This window comes from Miniopterus natalensis, chromosome 13 (genome assembly GCF_054644295.1).
Source record: "Miniopterus natalensis isolate mMinNat1 chromosome 13, mMinNat1.hap1, whole genome shotgun sequence".
Taxonomy (NCBI): Eukaryota; Metazoa; Chordata; class Mammalia; order Chiroptera; family Miniopteridae; genus Miniopterus; species Miniopterus natalensis.
Genome location: NC_142093.1, coordinates 10,098,898 through 10,126,551, shown reverse-complemented (window position 1 = coordinate 10,126,551; position 27,654 = coordinate 10,098,898). Strand labels below are relative to the sequence as shown.

At 53.9% G+C, this 27,654-nt stretch overlaps 1 protein-coding gene and 1 long non-coding RNA gene across 3 annotated transcripts in view; one reads left to right on the top strand and one right to left on the bottom strand.

Annotated features, from left to right (window-relative positions):
* The window catches only part of ADCY3 (adenylate cyclase 3), a 48,030-nt gene that overhangs the window by 7,863 nt on the left and 12,513 nt on the right, over window positions 1–27,654 (top strand). The window contains exons 2-8 of the mRNA XM_016209000.2: window positions 11,163–11,312; window positions 21,253–21,383; window positions 21,818–21,929; window positions 22,050–22,177; window positions 23,193–23,351; window positions 24,131–24,308; window positions 26,356–26,484. Coding sequence (XP_016064486.2) covers window positions 11,163–11,312; window positions 21,253–21,383; window positions 21,818–21,929; window positions 22,050–22,177; window positions 23,193–23,351; window positions 24,131–24,308; window positions 26,356–26,484 — 987 coding nt within the window. The remainder of the gene's footprint in view (window positions 1–11,162; window positions 11,313–21,252; window positions 21,384–21,817; window positions 21,930–22,049; window positions 22,178–23,192; window positions 23,352–24,130; window positions 24,309–26,355; window positions 26,485–27,654) is intronic.
* Window positions 23,529–26,722, bottom strand: LOC107534080 (uncharacterized). 2 transcript variants are annotated; one of them, XR_001602927.2, is made up of 3 exons: window positions 26,678–26,722; window positions 25,142–25,209; window positions 23,529–24,218 (listed from the first exon to the last, which is right to left on the bottom strand). It is a non-coding gene; the product is annotated as an uncharacterized LOC107534080 (long non-coding RNA). The 2 variants fall into 2 exon arrangements; XR_015715513.1 differs by having other exon boundaries at window positions 25,936–26,716.

Sequence of the window (27,654 nt, the reverse complement as noted above, 5' to 3'; positions counted from 1 at the left end):
CTTCTTAACTAAGACTCTGAATGAGCCTCTAGGTAAAGATCTTAGACTAGTGCTGGCCTCCTAAACCTGCTACGACGATGATGATGCCAACTCTTTACAGGGTCCTGGTAAAGAATGTCCGAGAAAATGGGTGAAAGCACTTTGTAAACCGCAAAGCCCCATTCAAGTGCAAGTGTTACTATTAGTTTATTTGTAACTATGTAAACTCCCAAAATGTATCTCTGTTGGCTGGTGCCAAACTGCATTTTGCTTGAGTAGACTTTACAAGTCGGATGAATTGGAGTTTGTATCTAAGAGAATCTTGTTCCTGCTGCTCGCTGTCCCCTGCTGCCCACACTGCTTCTGCCAGGAGGGATGACCTTGGAGATCTGAGTGTTTCTAGAGAGGATGCTGAGATCCCTAGGGGAAGGGACTTACCCAAGGTCAGAGTGATACAGTGTCAAAGCCTCAGTCTATATCCTTTGTGTCCTGGCCCCCAGACCAGTGCTCTTCCAAATCCCTAAAAGAGAGCTGATGAGCTCCCTGACACCGCTTGTGTGGTGGGGCAGGGGCCTGCGGCAGGTACAGCAAATGGAAAGGAGACGGAGGATCTGTTCATGAGTATCCTGTGTGGCTCTGCCTTGGGAACTTATGTGGAGGTGGGGGAGCTTCAGAGAGATGTGGGAGGGGTAGGTGGGCATTGGAGGCAAGGGGCATTGGGGTGATAAGGATTAGTGAGGGACCAGTGGGGTGTCAGGAGGCAGGCGGCTGTTGAGTGTGGGGTTGTATGGGGAGAGTGATGAGGGGAGGTGGAGATAAAGTGAGGACAGGATACCTGGTGTGAGAGTGTTCAAAGGGGATGGTCTGCCCTTCTGTGCCTTTGAAAGAGTTTCCAGGGTAAAGTTGGAATGGCCTCAGGCTTCAGATCTGCGAGTGAGCTGCTCTTGGTTGCATGGTTAATTTTGCTTTTGATCTCCCAAATTTGGGAATTCTGTTTGCTTCCCTGGGGCCTTTCAGGCCTCACCAGGTGAGAGGTCTGTTACCCAAGACCTGAAGCCAGGAGCTGTGTGGTTTCCTGGAACAGGATTACCTACCCCTGTTCCCTGGCTTTAGAAGGAAGAAGGAAGTCAGAGGCTGGTATGTTTTTCCCCCCAACTCTTGAGAGGCTACATTGATAGACTGGCCTGAAGATCCTTAGAGGGTATTTCCCCTGGCTCAGAATAATTGACTTGATCTGCTCTGTGGCTCATTTTTCCCTGACTCACTTCTTCATAAAGTACTGTGTGCACAACATCTTTCAGGAAGTTTCACAAAGGCATATTTTGATATAATCGTTACTCTTATCCCTATCGCAGAGACAGTAGGGTCCAATGTCTTTTTCCTGGGCCTGAGGGTGGGGCTCATCCCAAGATGACTGAAAGGACATCCTCAAGCCCTGAGGGGGCCACTGTGACACACAGGACCTGTGGGAGTACAGAGAAAAAGCATCATTCTACCTCGGTTAGGAAAGGATTCCTGGAGGAGGCAGTGCTGAGCTGGGCCATGAAGGGTAAATTGAATTTTGAGCACTAGATTGGTAGGGAAGGGGCAGAGGTGATTGCTGGTGAGCAGCGGTCTGGGTGATGAACATGTATGTATTAACAGAGAACCTCTGATTGGAGAATTAGGCTTGTGAGATAGTAAGAGAGGAGGCTGGAAGGTAATTTGGGATCTGAAATGGAGGACCTAGAAAGCTATTAGAGATGGCATTGTAGGCATTGGGAAGCACTGGAGTCCCAGAAGAACAGAGAGCACAGAAAAAATATTTGGGGTGTAATAATTGTGGGAAAATTTTCAAATTTGGTGAAAATCATAAACCCCACAATTCAAGAAGCTCAGTGTAACTCAGATAAAAGTAAAAAAGAGTCACACTATGGCACGTTATAATTAGATTGCTTACTACTAGTAATAAGGAGAAACTCATAAAAACAACCAAAAAGAAAGGAAAAAAAGACACATTACATAGAGAGGGACAAAGATAAGAGTTTTGGCAGATGTCTGGTCAGAAATTATCCAAGGAAGAACACAATGGAACTGAAAGATAAAAATAGTCAATCTAGAAATCTATACACAACAAAAATATACTTCAAAAAAAATGAAGGTGAGATAAAGACTTTTTTTTTGTAGACAAACTAAAGTTGAGAGATACTAGACAGAAATTTGGATGGCACAAAGGAATGAAGAGGCCCCTAAATGGTAAATATGTAGGAAAACATGAGCTATTTTTTCTCATTCATAATCTTTTTAAGACTGTCTAGAGCAAAAATATAAGCAATATACTGTGGAGTTTATAACATAGAAGCAAAATGCATGACAACAATAGAACAAGGAGAGGGGGAGAAATGAAAGTGTACTGCTATAATTTTCTTATGCTGTATGTAAAATAATAATATTTGAAGTAGACTGGGTCAAGTTGAAGTTGTATATTGTAAACCCCAGAGCAGCCATTAGAAGACTAGCCTAACAAAGAAGTAGGGCACATAAGCCAATAACAGAGATAAAGTAGAATGATTTTAAAAAAACCAAACAATGGCAGGAAAAGGGGGGAAGTAACAAAGAACAAATGAGACAAATAGAAGTCATGATGATAGGATTAAATTCAGCCATATTGATGATGATAAACGTAGTGATACAGTCATTCCACTTAATAGGTAGACATTATCAGATGGATAACAGAGCAAGAACCAACTATAAGGTGACAACCCATTTAAAATATGAAGACAATAGGTTAAATGTAAAAGGATGGGGAAAGATATTTCATGGAAACACTGGCCGAAAGAGAGCTGGAGTGGCTGCCCACACTAGGATCAGACAGTGTAGACGCTGGAATAAGGAACATTACCAGGGATAAAGAGGGACATTTCCTAATGATAATCGTGCAGAGTATGATGTTCTCGGATAGAAATGATGGCTTGAGATAAAATGAACAGAAATGTATCCTTAAAATCCCCACATATTTGGAAATTTAATAAAACATGCATAAATAACTCATGGATCAACACAGAAATCACAAGATACATTAGAGAATGTCTTGAATTACGTGAAAATTAAAACACAACAAAATTTGTGGGATGCAAGTAAAGCAGTACTATGAGGGAAATTTATAGCCTTAGAAAGGTCTAAAATCAATGACTTATGCTTCCACCTTAAGTAAAGTAGAAAAATTAAATCCAGAGTAAGAAGTAGGAGGTAATAAATAATAATGGAAAATAGTGAACAAAGAAAAATCAGTGAACTCACAGCTGGCTCTCAAAGTCAGTAAAATTGATAAACTCTAGCTAGGTGGTCAGGAAATGAGAGAGGACACAAATTACAAATGCCAGGAATGGAAGTGGAACATGACTACAGGTCCTACAGACATTAACAGAATACTAAGGTAAAGTTACAAACTACTCCTATATGCCAACAAATTTGACAACTTAGACAAATTGGACAAATTACTTGAGGCATAAACTACCGAAGTTGAATAGCCCTATATCCATTAAAGAAATTGAGTTTTTAGTAAAAAACCTCCAAAGAAAATTCCAGCCTTGGGTGGCTTTAGTCTTGGTGCCCCGGAGACCTGACAGGTCGTGGTGAGGGGCGGGGCATAGTAGCAGGAAGACAGCTGAGAGTTGCCTGGGGGCACAACCTGAGGACACAACAGGGTGAACCTCATAGGACAAGGGCCACGGACTCCCAGTTAAATAATAAAATGTGGCAATAAGGTTATTGGCTTGGCGACATTGCAAGGATCGAGGGGCAGCTGGGGTCTTCTCCCTTTGCTCCTGGAGGCTGTGACCCAGTGGTTCTGAATTCTTGCATTTCACTGAGCAGGGTAGGGCGGAGTCCTGTGGGCTCTGTGCCCAGGTCTTGTGGGAAGGCCTCAGGGAGCTTTATCTCCCTAGCTGGTCCCTTGAAAGCTCTGGGGGAGGTGAGGTGTGTTTCGTAGAAACCGGTGCCGAGAGAAGGGGCTCAGCGGGCTAGATGGAGAGGCCCGGGGAGAGGGGCTGCCCGCCTGGCAGGAGGGAGTTTCTGGGAAGGGTCCCCAGGGCTGCTGGTGCTCGGGGTGGTCCCAGTGAGTGGAACATTAGGAAGTTTCAAATTTCTTTGTGAGGAGATCCACTACAGGAAGATTGTAAGGCAAAGAGAAGGAAGAAGAAGTCCTAAATCCGCCTTCCTCAGAAGAGAACCGCCGTGGAATTTTGGAGTTTCTGCTCCCGCCCTGTTTCGTTTCCAAGAAAATGATCAGAGTGGGCTGCATATTTCACCCTTTTCTCTGATTTATCTCTCACAAATTTCCTCTTCAACCCCCACTTCCTTTTATTTTATGGGTGGTTACTTCATTATTTTAATACATTAGTAATTTTCCAGCATTCATTTATGTTATAATTACATTGCACATTTAAATTTTTTTTAATGTTTCTTTATCTTTATTGTTGAGACCATTACAGATGTCCCCCTTTTAAGCCCACTGATCCCCTCCACCCCACCTCCAGCCCACCCCACCCCCAGGCCCTCCCCACGCCAAATTTCCTCTTTAAGAAACACATGGGAGGGCGAGATTGCTGGGGGTGGGGCCTTCAAAGAAGGCTCTGGAGGCTTTGAGGGAAGGGTGGAAGGTGGCAGGTTGGGGTTGCAAGGGGGGGTATTTCAGGTGGGGGTGCTTCTCACATTGGGGGACGCGGGGGCATGCTTGCTTTGGGCAGTTGAAGCCTCAGTACCCATGGCGCTGGCATTTCCATTTTCTCTCCCTCCCCCCTCCTTTCCTCCTTTCTCCATTCATTCCTTCACTCAGTAGTCACTGGGCACCTCTATGTACCCTGAGTCTGTAGAGTGCTGGGAACACGGTGGTGACTGGCACAGATTTTGTCCCTGCCCTAGTGGAGCGTATAATATAATGGACAGACACATCTGTTCGACTCAAAGGCAAACATTTTTAAGCGTTTAAAAATAGTAACACAAACAGGAGTTTTCCTGGCGTAGAATGCAGAACCCACGTGCACCAGCGAGGTGAGGGCGAGGCCTCCTCCCAGTACTGAGTGCAGATTGGGCGTGCTGCGAGGGGCTCCGGGGGCGCCGAGGTCGGGATGCCTGCTGGCAGTGACATGCTGGCGACACGAGCTTGCTGACGGGAGGGTTTTCGTCAGGGACTAGCGGGAGATGTGTAGAAAAGTTCCCGGGGCCAGAGTGCGTAGGACCCGAGTGCCAGAATCAGGATTTTGAACTTTACCTTCTGGACAGTCGGCAGCTACTGAGGTGCTCTGAGCAGGAGGTGGTACTTGCAGAAGGATAGTTTTGGAAGATTACTGTGGTGTCGGGCTGGATGGGTAGGACTAGAGAGGGCCGGGGAGACAGTCTGTGCCCAGCCCTGTGGGGGGTAAGGGTTTGGGCCTGGAGGTGGCAGGAGGAGGGGCGATGAGGAAGACGACAGGGAGGCGTTTTTCCAGAAAGAGCAGGTGGGATGGAGGACCCACAGGAGGTGCAGCGGGAGCACCAGCGAGTCGGGGGAATGGGCCGGCGCTGGTGCAGGGGTTCAGCGGAGGTTCACCAGGAGGGACACGGTGGCGGGCGCTGTTCTAGTTAGCTGGGGTGCACGGTCGGTGAGCCGAGGCCCCACCCCTCGGCTGGCAGAGATGGACCTTCAGATCAGGGCTGATGGGAGGGGACCATGACAAGCTGGGATGGTCCCACCAATGCCTGGCTGCACCTTAGAGCCACTCAGGAGCTTTTTAACAATGCCAGTGTCTGGCCGCTGGCTTCACTGTTTCGGGGTGCTGCCCAGCATAGCTCCCAGGTGATTCTAAGGTGCAGCCAGGATTGGCAACTCTTGAACAAGGGTGAGGGAGCATACCCAGGTGGCACTGACTCAAGGCAGTTGTGGCTGAAAACAAATTCAGGGGAGGTGTAGTTCGCCAGGATTTTGGATTTTGGAATTTGAAGATCTCTGTGTGTCCTGTGACTAAGACAGTCCCTTAAGAGGACTTGTCTATGGCCCTGCACGGTCCTCCCAGATCGGTCTCTCTGATTGTGACCATGTGCCAGCTTTGCCAAGGGCCAGGGAGCAGTTGGGGAAAGGGTTGGGGCAATGAGAAGGAGACTTGGAAAGTGACATAGAATCAGAATTGAAAATCAGGGAACTGGATTAAATGCAGGACACATGAAACATCAGTAACAGATGGAAAACAGTGGATGTGGCTTTGAATGTATAGGAGAGGTGCCGGCCAGACAAGAAAAATAATCACTAAGGAGGTGCTGTAACTCAGGGTGAAGGTGAGCCAAAGAGGAGAGATTATTAGAAAGGGAGAGAGAAGAAATGGGCAGAACCATAGGCAATGGGTACGGAGAGATGACCTGATTGATGTTCACAGTCCTGTTTAAAGAGCCAGGCAGGTTGGAGGATCTCGGCTTTGTCCTAACATTTATTGCAGCCCCTAGGACAGCGAAATGCAGATTCCTGGCCTCTGCACTCAGGTGAGACCCAGAAATCTCCATTCTTCACCTGGGGTTCTAAGGACCTGGCTCAGAAACATTGAACTAGAGAAACAGCAGCTAAAGGCTAAGCATTGAAGGGTTGAGTCAGAACCCACAGCTGGAAGTCCCACATGTCCCTGGGCTGGTCCGAGAGGCTGCAGAGAGAAGGGACGGCTGAGTCATCCCTTGGAAGCAGCAAGGGAGAGAAGAAAGGGGCTCGAACCCCCAAGGAGAAAGGCCAGATTCAGGACAAGAGGGACGCTGGCTGGCGTCTGCAGCTGAGTCTGCAGAAAGTTTTACTCTCCAGATCTGAGTCCTTTGGAACTGAGGAGCGGGGAGTCTGGGGCCTCAGTTTGCTCTGTCCTGTGGGTACATACGCGAGGGCTCTGGAGTTTTTGTGTGATGGGTGATCTTCCTTCATGGTTTTACCTGCCAGGTTTGTGTGATGATACTATTTCTGGAATTCTAAAGATCTCCTGGCTCCAGATGAGTATGTTCCTCTTTCTCTGGGCTGATACCTTTGGTCTTCAAGTTCATTTCAGAGACAATTCCAGAAAGTCAGGGTCTGTGCACTCAATGCAGGTAGTGATGCTTAGAGGTGAGAAGACCTGAGCAGGCAGGGTGGAGCCCTGCTGTCATTTTGGTCACTCCCATAAGCATGTAGTTTATTATTTTTTGCCTTTCCTTCATTTCATATTGGCCATCAGTTCAAAATTGGTTTAAATTTCCTTTACTGTCCAGAACCCATATATTAAACTGTACGTGTCCAGCCCAAGTTTTACCCTGTTAGGGACCTTTGCCAACCTACCCGTCCCTCAGAATCATGTTGTGCTTCCCTCTTGCTGGTAGCTTCTCTATCCCCTGTAGGTAGCTCCTTGAGGCCCTTGAGGTCCGTCTTTACTCTCCAGGACCCAGCACGGGGCCCACCGCTCACTGAGAGCTCAGGAGGGTTGAGTCTTACAAACATGATTAAACGTTTTTAAAATAGAGTCCTTTAGAATTGGAATTATTTGGCCTGGAGAAAAAGACCTAGGTGACTAAGGAATGGGGTCACATCAGAAAGAGAAGACACACAGTGCTGTGGCCTGATATTTTCCATTTCTGTAGGGAAGCCACAGGAGGCCTGGGAGCCTCGGATGAGTTTTGTGGTTATTCATCATCTGGGCTAGCAGACCCTTTTGAGTATCTGGTGAAAGCAATGGACTTGCTCCCCAGAAAAAGGCAAAACATAATTTTGCCCCTAATTTTAGGGGTTCACGGACTCCCCCTCACCTAGTCCGCAGACTGTGAGTGAATAATGCCCTGGCTGGTCTAAAATGCTGAGTGCGAGGTGTTTGTTCCTGCGTCTCCTCCTACAGGGAGGTGGACCTTCTCTGGTTTTAATTGTCTCTACCCGGTGCTTTTGGGCCGCCTTTCCATTGTGGGTGCATTTCCCAAGCCACTGTGTCCTTACCCTCAGTAAATGTCAGCAGCATTCTCCTCTTAGCCAACAAGCTCTACAGCTGATATAAAAATAAATCTGCTTGTTGACATCTTTGTCCTCAGAGTTCAGTATTCTTCAACACAAATGCTTAGGAAGAAAAGAAAGAAAGATTCACTAAGAACATATTTTGGCCCGGCCGGCGTGGCTCAGCGGTTGAGCATCGCCCTAGGATCCAGGGGATCGGGGTTTGATTCCTGGTCAGGGTACATGCTGGGGTTTCGGGCTCGATCCCCAGTCGGGGTGTGCAGGAGGCAGCGGATCAGTGACTCTCTCATCATTGATGTTTCTCTCTCTCCCTTCCCCTTCCTCTCTCTGAAATCAATAAAGATATGTTAAAAAAAAAAAAAAAAGAACATATTTTGTCCAAGCCCTGTGCTAGATGGTATGACATATAATCTCTTTTGATCTCCCTGGAACAGCCTCCAGGGTTACTGTGAAGATGAGGAAGCCATGTCTCAGAGAGGTTAAGTGACTTGCTCCAGGCCACACAGCCTGCTGGTGCTGTGTGAGGTCTGTGTACCTACACAGCCTGAATATTTCTACAGTGATCATGGCTCCACTGTGGGGACCTCACGGGCACTGTGTGGCGGCCGCTACAGGCTCTGGCTGGGCTTCTTTGGGCTGGGGAAGCTGGTTGCCTGCTCGAGGTCCCATCTCCCCTGCTGCTCCCTGCACAGCTCCTTGGAGATTTTTTTTCCAAAACATCTAAGTTAGTTTTAATGAACAGAGACGTCAGCATGGCCGTCCCCAGCAGCAGACTGTCATAAGGTCCCGGAGGGCGGCCACCATGGACACTGACACCCCCCCAGCACCTTTCTCTCCCTCAGTTCCTTCTCCCTGGTTCTGGAGTGTTCTGGAATGTTCTGGAATCCGCAGGCTGGAGTGAGCCCATATGGAGAGCTCAGCCTGGGCACGTGAGCCCCCCGCCTGCCTCCGATGGGGTGACTCCCATTTTAAAGCCCTGCTGGAGCTACCCGGTCCCTGTGCGCTGCTAGAAAGCGAGCAGGATACGGTGATCCATCAGATTCCGAGAGGAAGGACTTTGTAAAGGAATTTTCTCACGGTTGCGTTTCCGAGCCCGGGGTATCATAAATGCTTTTCCTGGCTCTCGTGGGTTAGATGAGGCTTTAGTCTGAATGTTTACCCACTTGGGAGATTTGTTCATTTTATTCATTATTTTTAAAATCTTGTGTTGAAAAAAAATTTTTTTTTGACGTAAGACTGCTGTCCAGCCTAAAGGAGGCCCTGGGGTGAGAGGAGGTGACCTCAGTGGCAACCCAGAGCTGCTTCCCAGACTTGAAGGTGCAGGGGCATCACCCCGAGATTGAAGTCTGGGGTGGCACCAAGAACTCCTCCTCCCAGCTGCCCCTGCTCACTCCCGAACCTCCGTGCACATCCCCGGGCTGGAGGGCTCCTTGGCCTGGCAGCAGCACCCTGTCGGATCTAGGCCTGGATTTGGAGGCGAGAACGGCCTGCAGGGCCCTGGCCAACCCTCCCACCACCCTCCACCCCACCCCGGGGCCCCTGGGAGAAAGGTCTAGAAACAGATGAGCTCACTGGGAGGCTGGGAGGGAGTTCTCTGGCACGGATGGGATTTGGGGGACCCACATCACAGCGTGTACCCCACATGCGGCGCTGGGATTGCAGCTCGGGGGAGGGGGCCTCTGTGACTCAGCTGCTTGGGGGCAGGAGGGAGTGTGGCTGCCTGGCCAACCTGAAAACCGACCCGTCTCCCTCCCCTGGCCTCCGCGCCCGGGTCACCTCTAGTCCCAACCTTTGCCCTCAGCGGTGAGGTCTGAGGAGGACCAGATAGTGTCAAGACTGCAGGGACCTTCAAGATGAGTCTGTCCACCCCTCGGCTCGCCTGTGATGAAATTGGTGCTCAAAGGGGTTATTTCACTCGGCAGGTCAGCCAGCTAGCGAGGGGCAGTGCCACAGTCCAGGGCTCTTCTTGTATTTACTTTCTACACTGTACCCACCCGTGGAGTGCAGAAGTGGGTTTTGTTCTTAAATATGCACAATTCAACGAAAGGAATGCTGTCCTGCCTAGACGATGCCCAGGCATGAACCAAACCTGCATCCGGTTACACTCTTCGGGTTAGAATCTTGGGTCGTGTTTGGTTTGAAGCTTTCCGCTAGAGCTGCTCTCTGACGGTCTGCACAGCAGGTTTGGTTTTCCTTGGTGGATACCTGATGGGTAATGACAGCAGTCATTCCTGGCATAGGCTCAGCACTGTACGCTTTACAGAGCCCGTCCCATCCGTCCCCATGGGGTGATCAGCTAGGACCTGTCTGTGGAGGGCAGGAAGGCCCTCAGCTTAGAGCTCTGTCCCAGCTTAGTGTGACAGCCCACGCTGGTTGTCATCAGCAGGAGGTGATCAGACCTGCAGCCCAGCAGCCTGTTGGAGTGGGCTGGGGACCACACACACCCAGGGGAGCCTACAGGGTGCCAGGGACAGAGGTATAGGCTCTCCGAGCCCAAAGAAGCCCTTTGTGCCAATGCACTGAGCTCACAGGACAGTCAGGTTTCATAAACCCTTTCTCCTTCCTGTAGCTTCAGTTCCTCATGGGACCTGGATACTGGTACTGGCCGCCCCTCTCCTACTGGCGGGGGGTGACGGAGGATGCATGTGAACCTTGAAACCTGTAAACGTGGCACGTGTAGGGTAGCAAGGGAAGTATTGTGGCTCCTGAATCAGTCCAGGACCTCTTCAGGTCTCCTGCGACATTTTCCACAACCTGTGGCTTTTAGGATTATACACCCCCAGCCGGTGGATCTGGGCTTTCTTCACTCCCCCCCAAGCTCATCGGCACCTGAGTGCCCCTAATAAGTAAGCGCTCAGTAAGTGGTGGTTGAAAGATGAGTGAAGGATGAATGGGGAGCAGAGGGACTGCGCAGGCCTCAGGTAGATGGGATTGACCATTTTAGCTACGGTGTGAAGCAGGAGGGGGAAACAGCAGCCCCCCAACCAGCCTTCGAGGCCTGGAGCCGCGCCCTGGGATGGGCCTCCCCCAGCTGTGGCGAGTGGGGCAGGACCTGCTGCAGGGACCGAAACATCCCATGGAGGTCAGAGGCTCTGCTGGGGCCCTCCCTGGACACTGGGCAACTTGGGGTTTGGTTTTTGTCATCACCCTACCACCGTCTCCCCCCCTTCTCCTGAAGACAAGCCTTCACACTGTCGTCTTCTCCCCCCTCCTCGGGGCGCAGATCCTGGCCAACGTCTTCCTCTCCCTGTGCGCCATCACCGTGGGCATCATGTCCTACCACATGGCAGACCGCAAGCACCGCAAGGCCTTCCTGGAGGCCCGCCAGTCGCTGGAGGTGAAGATGAACCTGGAGGAGCAGAGCCAGCAGCAGGTAAGGCTCTTTGGGGGGGGCCTCAAGGAGGTGGGGCTTGGGGCCTGGGGTCTGGGCTGGGGGTCTGGTGGGGAGGAGGGGTCTCTTGGGAGGGAGGGAGTCCAGTGGGCAGCAACACCCCGTGGGCCTTGGAGTTCACCAAGGTCAGCCGTTTGCTGCCTACCGCTGTCTCGTGGGCCCTTTGCCGTCGCAGGGCTCTCCTGGCTTCAGGGAGCTTCTCTTGCTGGAAACTCACTCCTGGATCTCCTCTGTGCTTGACCCAAACCTCCTTCTTCCCCTTTTTCTGCGTATTTTGGTCCTTTAATTTAGAACTTTTCTTTTTAAAGAAATACATCACCCCAGCAGCCACCAGTGACTCCCTGTGTTCCTTCCCCAGGTGAGCAAGTGCTGTGCACTTGAAGCTTTTTGTCCTGGGCGTGCTGAGTTAGTCCCCTCTGCCGCCCTCTACCACTCTTTCAAAGCCAGGGGCAGGCTCACACTGTGCACCTGCTGTGCGCTGAACCGCTCTCCCTGCAGCCGGGACCCATCCCCTGGCCTCGGGGCCTTCTGGGTGAAGTCCACCGGCCCAGGGTGCTGCTGCTTCAGGCTCAGGGCACTCTCCCGCCTTTTGTCTCCTTCTGAGTCATTTTTAACAAAGTAAAAGCAGCCTCAGTCCCCTGAGACCCCACTGTTTACATTTTTCTTTCCTGCAGTTTGTTTCCCGGCTTTACGCCAGCCCGATTCACCACAGAACCTCCCAGTTCTTGCGTGACTCAGTCTTTCGAATAGTTTTTGGTCTGGATTCATCTCAAATGCTTTTGAAGGTCCCCAGAAATTACACCCACCAATTTCCTGTTATCCATAGGTTATTTCCCCTTCGCACACAAACTCAGTCAGTGGAAAATATGTGATTCTCTGCTCTGGGAACCGTGTCACTTTGCGTTCACGTGGGGCTGTGTGCTCTGGGTTCATGAAATTGCAGTTTTTGTGAACTCTTCCACTCAGGTGGACAGTGCTGCAGTTTCGGGGGTCACTCTGGAACCCTTATTTGTGGGGGGCCCATTGATGGGCCTCATGTTCTCTAGACAGTGCTATTAGAAGGCACACACTGATTGATTTTTACCATAAATCTTGTTTTTTCTGAGTCATCCTACCTTTTTTTTCCGTGTGTCAAATAGAATATGTTTACTGACTTCCTCTCTTTTCCTGCTTTGTCAAATCAGTGGTTGAATCTTTAACTTCAGTTATTGTATTTTTTGTTGTCCGTTTGATTTTAACAAATACATTCCAGTTCTCTGGTTAAGTTCTCCATTCCGTCATCTATTTTTTTGGTAAATAAACATTTATTTACTTGTGACCTTGCTATGTAATATTGACAGTTTGCTAGTCTTCTGAAAATTGGGATTAAAAATAATACCATTGTCACGGGGTAGTTTGAGAATCACATGAAGTAAGAGCTCTGAGTGTAGAAACCGTGAGGCCCTTTGGTGCTATTAGCTGTGGTCACACTGGCCCCTGGGGACACTAGCTGAAGGGAGGGGCTGAGAGGGAGGCCAGGAGCTGGTTGGGGCTGGTGTGCCTTTCTCCATGGTGACAGTTGGGATGCATGTTGCTTCCTCCCTGGTCGTCGGGACTGACGCCACTGTGGCGTGGGTTCTGGGACGGTTTTATGTCCCAGGAATGTCAGGTCATGTGTCCTCGGAGCTGACTGTAGGCTGGTAGTAGAGGCCACAGGGTCCCACTTCACTTTTCTCCTGAAAACGCCCCTTGTGGGAATAAGAATGACATAACAGATATGAAAACACTTTGAAAAGGGCTGTGGCCCATCCTAGGAGGAGAGGAGACAGAGCTGGTTTGGACATGGCTCTTGTTGAGGGAGCTGTTGAGGCCGGGGCCACCCTGGACCACCCTGGGCCACCCCAGGCCACCCGTGCACTCACAGTGCTCACATGCCTGGCCTTGTTAAAAAACATCCCAGTTAAAAACAATTCCCAGCACACCCTTTGCAGAAGAAGCCTCCTTTCAGAGTTGGTTCTCAGGGTTGCGTCTCACCAGTTACTGTGTTGGTGTATATTTATCTTGTTTTCTAAACTGCCTTGGGAGGGAGACCCGGTATGTTCGGAGGGGGAAGGCCTACCATGGGCGCTGCGTGGCCTCCAGAGGACAGTCTTCTCTCTGGGCCTTGTCCCCTCAGCTAGACAGTGAAGCTGGGGGTTAGCTGGTGTCAGGGGTGCCACCCTGGTTCCTGTGATTCCACTCTCTGTTGTCACCTGGGAGGTTGTACTGTCTTTTGTGAAGTTGACCAACCTACTGCTTATAGCAGGCAACTCCCAGATGGGCGTGGGCCACCAGCCGTGGTCCCCTAGGAGGGTGGGAAGCAGCCCTGGCCTCCCGGCACAGGCTCCTCCTGCTCTGTCACAGGGCGGCACGTCCATCTTGTCGAAGGGCCAGTCGAGATGAGGGGGCACGTGGGTGATGGGAAGAAGCGGGATGGGGTCTTGGATGCCAGTCGCCTGGCTGCCTAAACCCCCCTGGCCGCCTCCTCTGCGGGGGCAGGGACGGGGGCCTGACCTCTGGGACGCCCTGGGGGTTTAAAGCTCTGTGGTTCTGGCCCTGGCCTGCAGGGGCTCTCTTGGCATTAACTGAGCACAAGTCTAACCCTGGGCAGTCCGGTGGCATTCACCTGTGACATCGGGTGGACCTTAGGCCTCTCTCTCCAGCAACCCTCTCTCCTTGGGGGTGTGGGGGAGCAGGAGCCTGGAGGAAAGAATTGGAATTGTTTTCCTTTCTTCCATGTGACCATACTCCAGGGTTGAGTTGGGGACCTTGAGGGTTGCTAAGCACCTCAACTGCCACCTGGCAACAGCAGGCACCCAGGAAATCCACCCAGCACACACCTGTCAGCAAGTACAGACAGAATTATGAGCCGTTCTGAGTCTCACACTCAGAACCGCTTCCCAGGGAGGGGGACATGGTTGAAGGAGGTTGTAGGGGGATGACAGAGGGACGACAGGGGACGCGGCGAGGCCTGCGCTTCCTTCAGACGATGCTGGTGAGGTCAGCCAGCCTTGCCCTCGTTCAGGGAAGGGGCGCCCTCAGTCCCTACCCGCCATGCCCACTGTGCAGGGTCCCAGGGCTGCCGGCCGTTCGCCACGCCCCAGCCCCAGGGAGGACCATGGGCCACGCTGCCTTCGTCCCGGAGCCTGCGTTGTCGTCTGTTCAGCTCCTGGGGGACTGTATGTGGCGGAACAGCCGCTTCACTGCCTCTCCTACTTAAACCCAGTGCCCGAGGTCCCGTCTGACCGGGGCTGGCATTTCTTCTTTGTGCCAGAGTCTCAGGGAAGGACCAGCCATCACCAGTCCGCTTTCTCTCCTGGGAGCCCCAGAGCTTGGGACTCTGGACGGCTGCCATCTCATGAGCTCAGCTTCAGCTTCCTGTCCTCCCGAGTGTCCCTCCTCTCTGACCCCTGCCCCAGCCGGCCTCACTGTTCCCCTCGAGACCTTTATTGAGGACAGGGCATGGAGCCCTCTCGACCTTGAACCTGGTTCTCAGGGAGGTTGGTAGGGGAGAGGGGAGTCGGGAGAGAGCAAGAGAGGAGCCAGCGCCCTCTGGCCTGGGGTTGGGCTTCTAGTGTCAACCCTCAAAGTGACCACTATTGTCCTGGCGACAGTGAGGCTGGGGCTGTCCTGGGGAGCCAGTGAGGCGGGAAGAAGAGACTGGAGGGGGAGGAGTGTGCTCCCTCCTCTCCACGGCAGCTCTGCCTCTTGCCACACGGTGGTGGCCTGGTGGCCCCAGGCACCCTGTAGAGGGCAAACCCGCCATCCACATGACAGGAACGACAGAGGGACCTCCCCTCCCCCCGACGTTAGTCTTGAAAGATACTTGCTGTCTTCACAGAACCAGCCGCAAATATCTCTAACATTTTTTTAGTTTTTGTTTTAGCCGTGAATGCCTCTTGGTTTGAGAGGAGCCAGGGGTGAGTTTCTCACGGTGTGAAGTAGGAATTAGTGCTTCTGTGGTTCCAGTCCCCACCCCTGGGTTTCACAGAAGGTGCTTCATTGTAGCATTCTAGGGTCTAGCAAAGCAAATCCACATTTTAGAAAACGCAGGAGGGCGAGGCGCCCCCAGAGGGACGCTTGCTGTGCCAGGTGGACTCAGGCACAGTGGCGCAGGAGGGGGGCGCTCAGCGGCCCAGCCAGAGGCGCTTAGGAGCTGGGGGTTGGATTAAAAAAGAGCCTGAAGGATGTGGATTCGCAGGTGGCTTTTCAGGAAGAGAGAGGGGACCTTGCAAATACCCGGTGGGAAGCAGGGGAGGGTTGGTGAGCTTGGGGGAGGTGGGAGGAAGGGGGGGCAGAGGGGGTTGTGAGGAGTGAGGTTGGGGGGAGGTGGTAGGTGGTGGAGAGGGATGTGTGGTGACAAAGCCCTCATCTGAGGACTGCTCCTTGTCCCTCGTGTGGGAAGGACTGGAGTCAGAGCCCCACCAGAAACGGGTTTGGGGCTGGCTGGGCTGGAGTGGCGCCCACGAAGGCTGTAGACGGAGTGGAGGTGGGAGCAGCTTTGGAAGCAGCGCCATCGGATGGAGGCAGAGGGAGTGAAGCCAGACGGCCTTAAGGCCTCGCAGGTGGAGCTTTGGTCTGAGTGACTCGCTGGGCCTGCATTTTCCAGGCAGATTGAGCTGCTGCCTCTGGGTCAAGGGCGGGTCAAGGGCGGGAGCAGTTTTGTGCCTCCCCCTCAGAGGCTAAGCCTGCCTTCCCTCCCACTGACCACAGCGCCTCCTCCAGGCAGCCACTCTGTCCCTCCGTGTTGGCACATGAGCTGTACTTAATTGCTACAGCGTCTGCACTGTCGGATACGGTAGCCACTAGCCACAGGTGGCTACTTAAATTAATTAAAAATTAAAAATCAGTTCCTCTGTTGCAGTAGCCACATTTCACATGCTCAGTAGCTGCGTGTGGCTAGTGGCCACCATGTTAGACAGCAGAGACTCTAGAACATTTCTGTGACTTGTTCTGGAGGGTGACTGCTTGCCCTTGGGGCCACATCTTCTAGTTGACAGCTCATTAACTCACCAAACCTCCAAGGAGCACCTGCTTTGTGCCAAGCATGCTTGGTGAGGGCCCCTGATACCACACACATGGCCTTCTTGGGTCCAGAGGGTGTCTCCTGTGACTGTGACCTTGGCCCATACTGTGGCCCCGTTTCTGGAGATGGCACAGGAGTCCAGGCAAGTGACCAGAAGGCTTACATACCCCGTGTCCCTCCCACAGGGGGAGTTCTTGGCTGACCCTGGGTCTATGTGATTTCTGTACTGCCCAAGATGACACAGCCTGGTGGTGACTTGATCTGCCCCATCCCTGAGATTAAGTGTGGCTCTGCTTCCCCCCTTGGAGCCTGTCAACCTGGGAGACTCCAGAGACTCTGTTCTCACTCTGGAAGGTCTTGTTTGAAGGTTGCTGGGTTTTGAGTGATGCACCCCCTCCCACTCTGAATTCCCATGGCCTTGGCTGAAGACAGCGGAGCACTCCTGCCCCTGAGACCTGTCACTCTGCTGTGACCTGACTGCCCCACCCATCGGGGCTTTGGGGAGTACTGTTTACCTTTGACCTTCCCAGCATTAGCTTAAGGACCTGCACAGATGACCAGTGACTGACTATTCCTGAGTGACCGAGGTGGTGTGGTCCCCTAGTCTCCATGGCGACACTTGCCCTATAGACAGACAGCAGCACTGGAGTTTCCAGATTGCATGCGTGGAGGCTGCTAGGGCTCCGGCCTCCCAGGGCCAGCGGGTGGGTTCTCCTCCTCTTCATTTCCCCCCCGCCGCCCCCTCTGCACAGGTGGTCAGGTCAGGATGGGCACCTGATGGGGTCCAGTGGCCCTATGGCTTCCCAGTGGCCTGGGAGCTCCAAGAATCTGGATGAATCAGGACCAGGATAGAGATGTTTGTGGACAGCTGAGCCTGCTCACAGCCTGTGATGGGTTGTCTCGTGACGTGTTTGTGTGTGTGTACACACAACAGATATGTAGGACACACATCCTCAGACAAGCAGACTTCACACAGACACCGCACCACACACGCACACAGCACCTGGGCCCGCTGGTGCCTCTCCTTCCCTCGGCCCCTTTGACAGGGATGTTGTAGAAACTTAGCTTCTGTTCAGCCAGCCTCCCCTCTCCAAATCCCTGCTGGCCACCTGACTGTAATGAACTCCCGATGCCTCATCAGAGTGTCAGCTGTAACACCTCGGGGCTCCTGGGAGCGGCACTGGCTGCCTCCCTCGGTCCCAGTCCTGGGCCAGGGACAAGGTGAGGCCTGGCATGAGTCATCGCTGAAAGGGCTTGATTGCTTCCTTCCAGAGCTGGGCCGAGGCCATGCTGACAGTCTGTCCCGGCCAGGGCCTCACAGCTCACCTGAGAGCTTAGCAAGTACCTGTTCACAGATGAGGAGACCCAGCCCGGAGGCTAGGAGGCCGAGCATCCTACCCTGGGCCACTGCGGCCACTTCGCCCAGGGATCAGGGCACCGTCCCTCTCGCCCCCAGCCCATCCGCTACCCTGCCCTGGTCTGCTCACCACCTGGGTGGGCCCGGGGTGCTTCTCCCGGGACCTGGGCAGTTTTCTCTACCCAGGAAGCCCACTGGAGACTTTCAGGGCTTGTTCTAACTTTAGACCTCATTTGGGTCCTTTCTCAGAGGGGCAGGGCCTTGACTGTTACTGAGTTTTTAGGAAAACCAGCAGAGCCTGGGGGCTGAGCAGACTGAGCAGCCCACTGCCTTCTTACTCCCCGTGTGGAGCCCCGTCTCTGGAGCCCCAGCCCCTGGCTGCCAGAGTTTGGCCAGATACCCATCCTCTGGGCCAGCCTTCCACTGGGGTGACTCCCTCCCGTGGCGACTCCCCTCCGTGGCCTTCCCATGGCCACGGCGTGTCCGGCTGGGAGTTCACCACCTCTCAGGGCGGCACATTCTCCATTTGAACGGTTTTGACTTTCAGAAAATTCCTCCTGTGGAAGCAGCAGCCATCTCTCATTAGCTTTCCCTCGTGGGGCCTCCGGAGCAAGGCTCACCCCTTTTCCCAACAGCCGCACTCAGCCGGGAAGCATTTTCTGTGATGCTTCTCCGGGCTGGTGCCCAGCCGCTCAGCCCACCCTCAGGGCCCGGCCTCAGGCTCCTCACCTCATGGCCAGTCCCTGTCGAAGGCCTGGGTGGTCTGTTCCTTGTGGGGGGGCACCCAGAGGGCCTGCCACCTCCTTATTCAAGACCCTTGACTTCTGTTAAAGACCAGGGGGCTTGCTTAGGTGCCATTTACGCTGTGAGTTTATTTAAAATCTAATAGCATCTTAAATGGTTATTAGACTGTTTTGTTCCCAGCCTTGACACATGATGCCTCTCCCATTCTGTCCTCTTGTAGTTGATTTTCGGGACTCAGAGGTTCCGATGGTTACCCCTCGCAAGGATCTCCCCCTCCTAAGAAAACTGGTTGTCGTAGGCAAGCTATGGTCAGGGTCACGCTGGAGGCAACAGGAAGTTCTGTGTTTATTTCCAGCTTTGAAAATATTTTAAAAAAGCAGCAGCAGCATAACAACCATGTAGTATTTTGAAAAACATTTAAAGTTTTCTCAGTTCCATCCCCCAGTTAAAGGAGTCTTCTCCCTCTTGCACCGGCCTCCCGCCTTCAGTTAGATGCACGTACACCCGCGTCCCCTTCACAGGATGCAGCCCTGCGTCCTGCTCTTCTCGCTTGTTTTCTTGTTGCTAAGTTTTTATCAAGATCAGCGTTAAGTGGCATAATCTTCCATCCGAAGGACCCGTCACAATTTAAGCACTTGCTGGGCGTTTGGGCCGCTTGCCGTTTTTCCCACAAGTGTAAGTGACGCTGCAATGAACTTCCTCTTGCACATATATTATTTTACTTCTTTTGGATTATTTTTGCTGGATAAATTCCCTGAAGAGTCATTAATGGGTCGGAGGCTTGGAACATTCTTAAGACTCCCGAAACATATAGCAATTGCTATTTTAGAAAGAGCAGCTCTGCCTCGGTGGTGGGGAGAGCCAGCCACATCGCTCAGCGCTGGGCCCCTGCGAGGCTGAGGCTACCCTGGTGGCCCCTCTGCCCTCCACCCGTGGGACCCACCGGACAAGAGTGCCTGGACCCCAGGCTCCTTCCTCCTCCAAGAACACTGGGGTGTGGGGCCTTTAACCTGGACGCCGAGGGTGGATGTCAGGGACCCTCTACATGTGGATGAGTGTTTTTCTAGAACAACTGTAGCTCACACCACACACCCCTAAAAGGGATCCAGGAAAGGGTTTAGAATCTCTGAAATTTAAGGACAGACGATGTCAGCGCCAGTATAGACACCAAAATATTGGGTGTAGGTGAGGTGGGGAGGAAGGGGGATGAGCACACCTGGCAGGGCCGGGGTGGCAGGCGAGGTGGCTGAGGGGCGTGGGTGGAGTGGGAAGGACGGGCTTCTACCCTGGAGGGGCCCTGGGGGAGAGCAGGGGGAATGGGACCAGAACGGCGGGCTGGTCGGGGCCTCGGGTGCTCTGAGAAGTGTGGCAGGCAGAGCGCCACCCTCCGGGGTCACAGGTGTGACGCAGCTCAGGAAGTTCAGAGCCATGAGGAAGGTGGCGAGGAGGAGCAGGGTCTGGCTGTGACAAAAGCCCTGGAGGGCTGCTGGCGGGGGGCGCCCCTCCTTCACTGCCCACCTGGCCACTTTCTTCCCTTTGACCTCCGCCTACTAGAATGTTCTTTTCTGTCGAGTCCCTTGGCAGCTGTCCGTTTTGCTCCTTTCTCATCTGTCATGTTTTTCCTCCCTTCTGTGGACTCCTTGTTTAAAGCCCGTTTCATCAGAATGACTGCAGGGGGGCGCTGCCTGCTTAGCGTTTTGAGGTTGACGTAGGGTTTCCATAAACCACACGAGTCACCTGGTAGCCTTAATTTACAACCACAGCTTTTCTTGTTATTCTAATGGCTTTATACTTTCAGTTTGTTTATGCTCTTGGGAAAAGGTATGGGATTAACGTGTAATGCAGAAAGTGACAGTTCCCCACATCCACCCCCGTGGATCTCGGGCCGTGTTTTCGGCCTCGGGCTGCACTGAACGCTTCTGCTCCCGCCTTCATCCCGCCCTAGCTGACAGTCCTGGAGCCCAGGCCATGCTGGGGGAAGGTAGTGGGGGCCACCCCTGAGGCCTGGCTTGTTTTCAGGGAAATTGGGACTGTGGAAATGGGAGAATCATAGTAATAACCACTGTACGTGCTTCAGGCTGGGCAGAGAGGGGACCTGCCTCGTTATAACCACATAATTTACTGTAAGAAAGAGAATTGATTTTCCCCATGAACCAAGATGGGAGATGGGGACCCTCCTGTGGTGCAGCGGTGAGCAGGTGGGGAGCTCTGGCCTGCAGACGGTCCTGGGGGAATGGGGAGGGCTGCCCTACAGCAGAGCTGTCTTCTGTCAGGGGAGCTGAGGCCCAGCTCTCTGGCTGGTAGAGGGAATGGGGGTCCTGGGTTCAACACCAGATCCTTGGGGGTCTCTTGGCTGCCCACCCAGAGGAGGGCCTCCACACCTTGGTTCTCCTGCACCAGGCCCTGCACTCGAGGGTGCATAGTGCAGGGGCAGAGTAGAGCGGGGCCCACATAAGACCTGTCGCCTCCTGGGCACGGAGGAAGCCTCGGGGGCATGGAGCCAAGCTTGGATTTCTTCTGGGCTCCTGACCCCCATCAGAACTCTTGAAGGTGCTCGGGCCACAGTCCTGAGCCTGCTCAGTGCAAAGAGCTGCCTGTCCCGGGCCTTTGGCTGCTTCCCAGTGCAGGGTCTGTGCTCTGAGGCCTCTGGGGGCAGCTGGCTCCTGGCTGACATCTGTTGCCAGGATCAGGGTGTTTCTTCCCCAAAGTGTCTGGACCTGCTCCTAGAAGAGCACAGGTCAGATGCCGCGGTCCCCACGCACCCTGTCCTCCCACAGGAGAACCTTATGCTGTCCATCCTGCCCAAGCACGTGGCTGACGAGATGCTGAAGGACATGAAGAAGGACGAGAGCCAGAAGGACCAGCAGCAGTTCAACACCATGTACATGTACCGCCACGAGAACGTCAGGTGCGCGGCCCGGGGCTGAGGGTCAGGGCCTCCCCGGACTAGAAGCGAGGCTGTCCCTGCAGCGTGAGCCCCATGCGGAGCAGCCTTGCCGGTGGGCGTTGGGGCCGAGCTGGGCTTTGGGCTGCGTGGCCCAGCCCCGCTGTACCAACATTACCCAGAGCAGGGAAGTGACATCCGTGAGGCTGCCCCGCCATTCAGGGCCAGCGCGGGGGCAGGAGCGAGGCAGGGTGGGGAGGGGGGTCCTGTGGAGGGAAGTCCACAAGGCAAAGCTAAATGCCAGAGCCCCAGATTCACCCTCAAAGTGCCAGGGTCTTACTGCTTTGGGGCCTGAGCAAGGACCTGCTCCCCCCCATGACCCTGGCTGCCGTGGGCTGGGAGCAGGAGCTGGCGGTGGCGCCAGCTGAGCCTCACCACCGGTGCCCCCCTCCCTGCAGCATCCTCTTCGCGGACATCGTGGGCTTCACCCAGCTGTCTTCTACCTGCAGCGCCCAGGAGCTCGTGAAGCTGCTCAATGAGCTCTTCGCCCGCTTCGACAAGCTGGCGGCCGTGAGTACCCCCGTGGCCGGAGCCCGGCTCCGGGGATTCCTCCTCCATCCCTCCTCTGATTTGTCACTCCTCCCCGCAGAGGGGGAGCTCCAGGTCATAGCCCATGCCCTGCCCTTTCAGAAATACCACCAGCTGCGGATTAAGATCCTGGGCGACTGCTACTACTGCATCTGCGGCCTGCCTGACTACCGGGAGGACCACGCCGTCTGCTCAATCCTCATGGGGCTCGCCATGGTGGAGGCCATCTCGTAAGTGGGTGTCTCTGTGGGGGAGGGGCAGGCCTGTGCAGGTTGACCGTAGTGGCCCAGGACCCCCCAGGCCCTTCGAGGGGTCTGTCAGGGTGTGGCGATGTTATGCAGGATGTAGATTTGGTGGGCAGGTCGCTTGGTCCCCAGCTCTGGGAAGTGGGTTGTGACCTACCTTGCTGACAGCTCAGGGAAATGATAAGGCCTCCACAGCCTCCGAGAGGTGCTTTTCTAGCTTAAGTCCAGTCTTTCTTTCCTGGAAGCTGCAGTTGTAATGAAATTCATACCCCCTTAGTTGCTGGATATTTCTGCCGAGGCCCCCATCTCCTCTCTATGTTTTCTCACCATAGCCCTCCAAGGCAGACTGGCCTAGGGATGCCCCTCTCCCAGATTAGAAAGTCACAACAGCAAAGTGGCTGCTGAGGCCACCAGATGTCTGGGGCAGCAGATAGGATGGGACCCTGGCCTCTGAGCTCCCAGACAAGGCTCCTACCGCCACCCCCTTGAGCTGTGAGAATGGTGAACTCTGCCTCCCCTCACTCTTCCTCATGGCCGGGGTGGTCCCTCCTGTCCCCTCAAGGCCGCTGGTGGGCGCTCCCTCCAGTACTGGCCTGGAAGCGAATGCCACGTTTCCCCCAGGGGCGGTAGTTCAGGATTGGAAACTCCCTCCGACTCCCCTCACAGCCAGGCAAGGTTCTGAACTCTTCCTGGGGTTCTCAGTCGGGAGCTGCACCCCTCGCACATGCCTTGCCTGGCACAGTGCCTGGCACACCCAGCTGCTTGGTGAAACAGCGCCTGCACGAAGAAACGGGTGATTAGGAGAGCACCTGGAGGCCCCTCAGGGGAGGAGGGCTGGGCAGGCCGTGTGCTCAGCTCACAGGCAGGCGGAAAGCGGGGGGCACTCAGCTGGCGCCTTGGCCCAGAGAGGAAAAAGCCTGTGTGGATTCCTCCGGCAGCGAGGGGCTGGCACCTGGCTGCGGGCATGCCCGACCCCTGTTCCTTTCTGTGCACCTGGCAGGTATGTTCGGGAGAAGACAAAGACCGGGGTGGACATGCGTGTGGGGGTGCACACGGGCACGGTGCTGGGGGGTGTCCTGGGCCAGAAGCGCTGGCAGTATGATGTGTGGTCTACTGACGTCACTGTGGCCAACAAGATGGAGGCTGGCGGCATCCCCGGGTGAGTGGCCCTTCCCAGTGGGCAGGCACGAGGGTCCGGGAGGGGACATCCATCCCTCAGGTCTGCGGCCTGGACGGGGGACCACCAGCAGCAGCGTTCCTCCTCGGGGCGCCCGCCTCCTTGGGCTGAGGTTGGCTGTGGCCTCTCGTGCCTGGACCTCTCCAGCTGTCTCCTCGCTCCCTTTGCCCACGTGGGGGGCTGCCTGGGCCCCGACGTGCTCACAGCTGTAGCTGCGTCAGTATTATTCTAGTGATGATCAGCAGCCGGCTCGGTAGCAGCGATTGCAGCTAGTGCGCCTGCTCATCTCACCTGAGCTGCTGCAGAATTGGCCAGGCCAGGGCCTGCCTCAGGGTGGGCAGCGAAGGACGTGGTGAAACCTGCCCCCGTGGGTCAGGGGGCTACCTTAAAGGCAGCCACAAGCCTCTCCCTTAGTGGTGACTCCCCAGAAATGGGTCCATTGTCCCCTGAAAGCAGGTGCTGCAACTAAGGATCCTGCAAGGCGGGTAATAATCGGACCTTATGACTTTAAGGTCAGAGCAGACTTCTGAATTTCCTTTTCTCATCTGATACTCTCGGCAGCCTGTGAGGACAAATTTACTCCTGTCTTGGGGTTTAACACTGAGGCTGAGACGGGGGCAGGTGCCACACTGCCCACACGGGACTTCGTCTCTGCTCCGGGTGGCCCTCTGTCCTGGGCCCTGAGATGCAGCCTGGGCCGTGGCTGTCGGGGGCAGGGAGGGCGCCCCGGCCCGTGCTCAGGCCTCTCTGCTGCACCGCAGGCGCGTGCACATCTCCCAGAGCACCCTGGACTGCCTGAGAGGAGAGTTCGACGTGGAGCCCGGTGACGGGGGCAGCCGCTGTGATTACCTAGAGGAGAAGGGCATCGAAACCTACCTCATCATTGCGTCCAAGCCGGAGGTGAAGAAAACTGCCACCCAAAATGGCCTCAACGGCTCGGTGAGTCCCCCACCCGCCGCCTGGACTAGGGGATGGAAGGGAGGGGATTAATGGAGAGGTTGCAGAGGAGCCGGCAGGACTGGAAGATGGAATGTGAGCCCTGAGGTGCAGGTTGGCGTCAGAGTGACACTGAGTCCTGCTGAGCAGGTGACTAGAGGCCTTTCAGAGGGCAGGCTGGTTTCTGGGGGAGATGCTACCTGTCACTTATGGTGAGTGAAAAAGGCGACAGTACTGTGTCCTGCCACTGGGAGTGTGAGTGGTGCTCAGGAGCGGCTGGTTGCCCTAAGGGTCCCTGCAGGGAGGAAGCAGTTGGAGCCATGGGAGTGATGTGGGTGCCCAGGGAGAGAGCACGGAGCAGAGGGCGGGTGCAGGGAGGCGGTGCCCCTCCTTACCTTGCCACCCTCCCAGGCCCTGGCCAGGCTCTTCACGTGAAAGATGATGCCATGCTATTCCACTGTTTTAATCTCACATCTTTACTATTCATAAGGCGGGACACTTTTAATGTGCTTGTCAGCCAGGTGATTTTCAGAGAATCGCATATTCATGTCTGCCTTTGAGGGTTCTCCCTCCGACTTCTAGGAGCTCTTTGTTTATGAGCGAAATGAACCTGTTGCCTTATGACATTCATCAAATACTTTATCAGGCATCCCCACCTGCCAGCACCGTCACACACTCCTCTCAGGGAACGGAGTTTAGCTGCTGGGGGTGACGGGTGGCCTTCACTCCAAGGCTGCGCAGCAGCTGTCACTCCCAGCGTGTGTGAGGCAGGAAACAGCCCAGCAGGACTGTGAACTCATGGGATTAGCTTCACAGTTGTTAGGAAGTCAACTCACCAGGGACTTGGATGAGGCAATGCCCCCAGATCTCCGAGCCTGCTCTGTAGTCAGGGTCAGCAGTGATCCTGTTGAACGATACCGGGAGGGTGACAGGAGGAAGGAGGAAAGGGATGAGTGTGGCTTCTCTGGGAGTCACAGGAGCAAACACGATTCCATTTAAGAAATCTCTCCCAGAAGCTTTGAAGATCTCCTTGACCCCTCTCTTTACCATCCACGAACAAGTTCTGTTGGCATTTCTTGCAAGATGGAACTCTAACTGCCCACCTCTCACAGCCTCCAGCTACCATCCACTGTCATCTCTTGTAGGACTGCTGCAGTAGTATCCGAACCAGTCACTCTCCTCCTGTCCTTGCCCCCTACCCCATTTTGTTTCTCAACACAGCAAAGTGATTCTGCTAAAATGTTAAGTGAAATTATGTCACTCTGCTGCTCAACCCTCCACTGGTCTCCCATCTCAGAGGAACAGCCGAAGTCCTTCGGAGGTCAGGAAGCCCCGCTAGAGTCAGGCCCTTGCTGCCCTGTCCCCCTCTCACTCACTGCTCTGCAGCACTGGCCTCGGGCTGTTGCTCAGCTCCTCCAGGTACACGCCTGCTCCAGGGCCTTTGCACCAGCTGCTCCCTCTTCCAGGAACCCGCATCCCCGGATGGCTGCACAACTTGTTCCTTCAGGTCTTGACTGAAATGTCATCTTCACGGTGACACCTCCCTAGATGTCCCCTTTATAGTCACTCCCTAACAATCCCTGTATCTCCTTTCTGACTTTCTCCTCCAGAGCACTTTTTCTCTCCTTACCTAGTGTGACAACTTGACCGATTTTGCTGTTGACTGCCTTTCCTCCCTGGAATGGGAGTTAGCAAGGTCAGGGCATTTTCCCAGGAATTAGATCAGCTCCTGTCACATAGTAGGTACTCAGTTAATACTTATTCAACAGGGCTCTACACCAGAAAAGACTCTGTGAATCACCATCATTAAGATAGTTTTAGAAATAGGAATGGGAATACTGGCACAAGTTTTAATAGTAGAAATTAATACTACAGAATTACAGCATTTAAAAACTAATGTTCTAAGGGAGGAATTGAATAGGGAAATTTCTAAGTCTACAAGGCTTCTAAGTGCTAGTGAGGAGATTCCAGATGCAAAGTAGATGACCACAGGATGGATGCGCAGCTGGCAGTGTCTGGGGTCCCTGATGGCCGCTGCTTCCCACCGCAGGCTCTGCCAAACGGAGCGCCAGCATCCTCAAAGCCCAGCTCCCCTGCCCTCATCGAGACCAAGGAGCCCAATGGGAGTGTCCACACCAGTGGCTCCACGTCAGAGGAGCCAGAGGAGCAGGATGCCCAGGTACGTACATGCAGGGGAGGCGAAGGTTGCCGCAGGATGAGTCCTGTGCTCAGACGGGGAGAGCTGGCCACCAGCCTGAGCTCTGCTCCTTTTTAGCAGTATAACTCTAGTAGTCACCTCCCCCCACACCCCAGCCCCATGTCTCCTTGTCATTTATATGGGGTGGGGGTGGGTAATGTCAAAAGAGGCTCACCTGTGAGGGCTTGCCCAGCTCTGATGCCCTAGAGTCCTGTAGATGTCAGGGCAGTGAGGACATCCATGGAAAATCCTACAGTTTCCAAGAATGTTTTGGAAGTGAGACTTCAAGGTTGAACTCACCTCTCTGGCTAGGTCCAGACTCCACAGTTCCCAGGCCCAGATGCAAATTTCTAAAGGAATTAACATGCTGTGTCCCCGAGGATAGGATAGGGTCCGTCCTGGGAGAGCAGCCAGGATCTGGCCATTACTGAGCTTCCTGGGTGTAGTCACTGGTTAGGGCGACTGCTCGGAGACAGGAGTCTGCCTTGCCTGGGCTGCTGTGAGCTGGTGGGTGGCACGGCCTGTCACTCACTGTGAGGGACAGAGCTGCCCCTGGTGCCTTGAGTCAGGTGCCGGAGAACAAAGGAGACAGGGCTGACAGGAAACGGTTTTTTGGTTTTTTTTGCGACCCACAACATTCAGTCACTGTTCTCTGCTGTGATTTTCTTGCTGGAAAGTGGAAATACAAACTCTCTGTAACTCCCTAACAAGGACACAGACTTAGCAGCCTGTGACTTTTGGTGTTGTCATGAGCCAGTGTCACAGTGCTCCGGGATGTGCCTCAGAGGTCCTTGGTACTGGGACAGACCATCCGCTTCAGTTTGCAGAGAAGAAAATTGGGGCTGGGGAAGGTGAATTACATGGGGTCAGACTGCCAGCCAGTGGCCCCTGATCTTGAGACCAGGGTGTCTTGGTTGTGGCTTCCAGATGCACTCTGGGGTCCATACAGACGCTCCGAGGGGCCTAGTCTTGATTCTTATTTGGAGTGACGGCTGCATAATCACGGTCTGGCTTCATATTTTTGGAGTTGATGCTTTTCCTTTATGACTGGGAATAAAAATGGCAGTGGGTACCCCAGTCCACCACCCCACTAGGGACAAAGGCATTCCCTTCTCTCCCATCGCTTCCTTCCCAAAATGAAGCTCCTTCAAG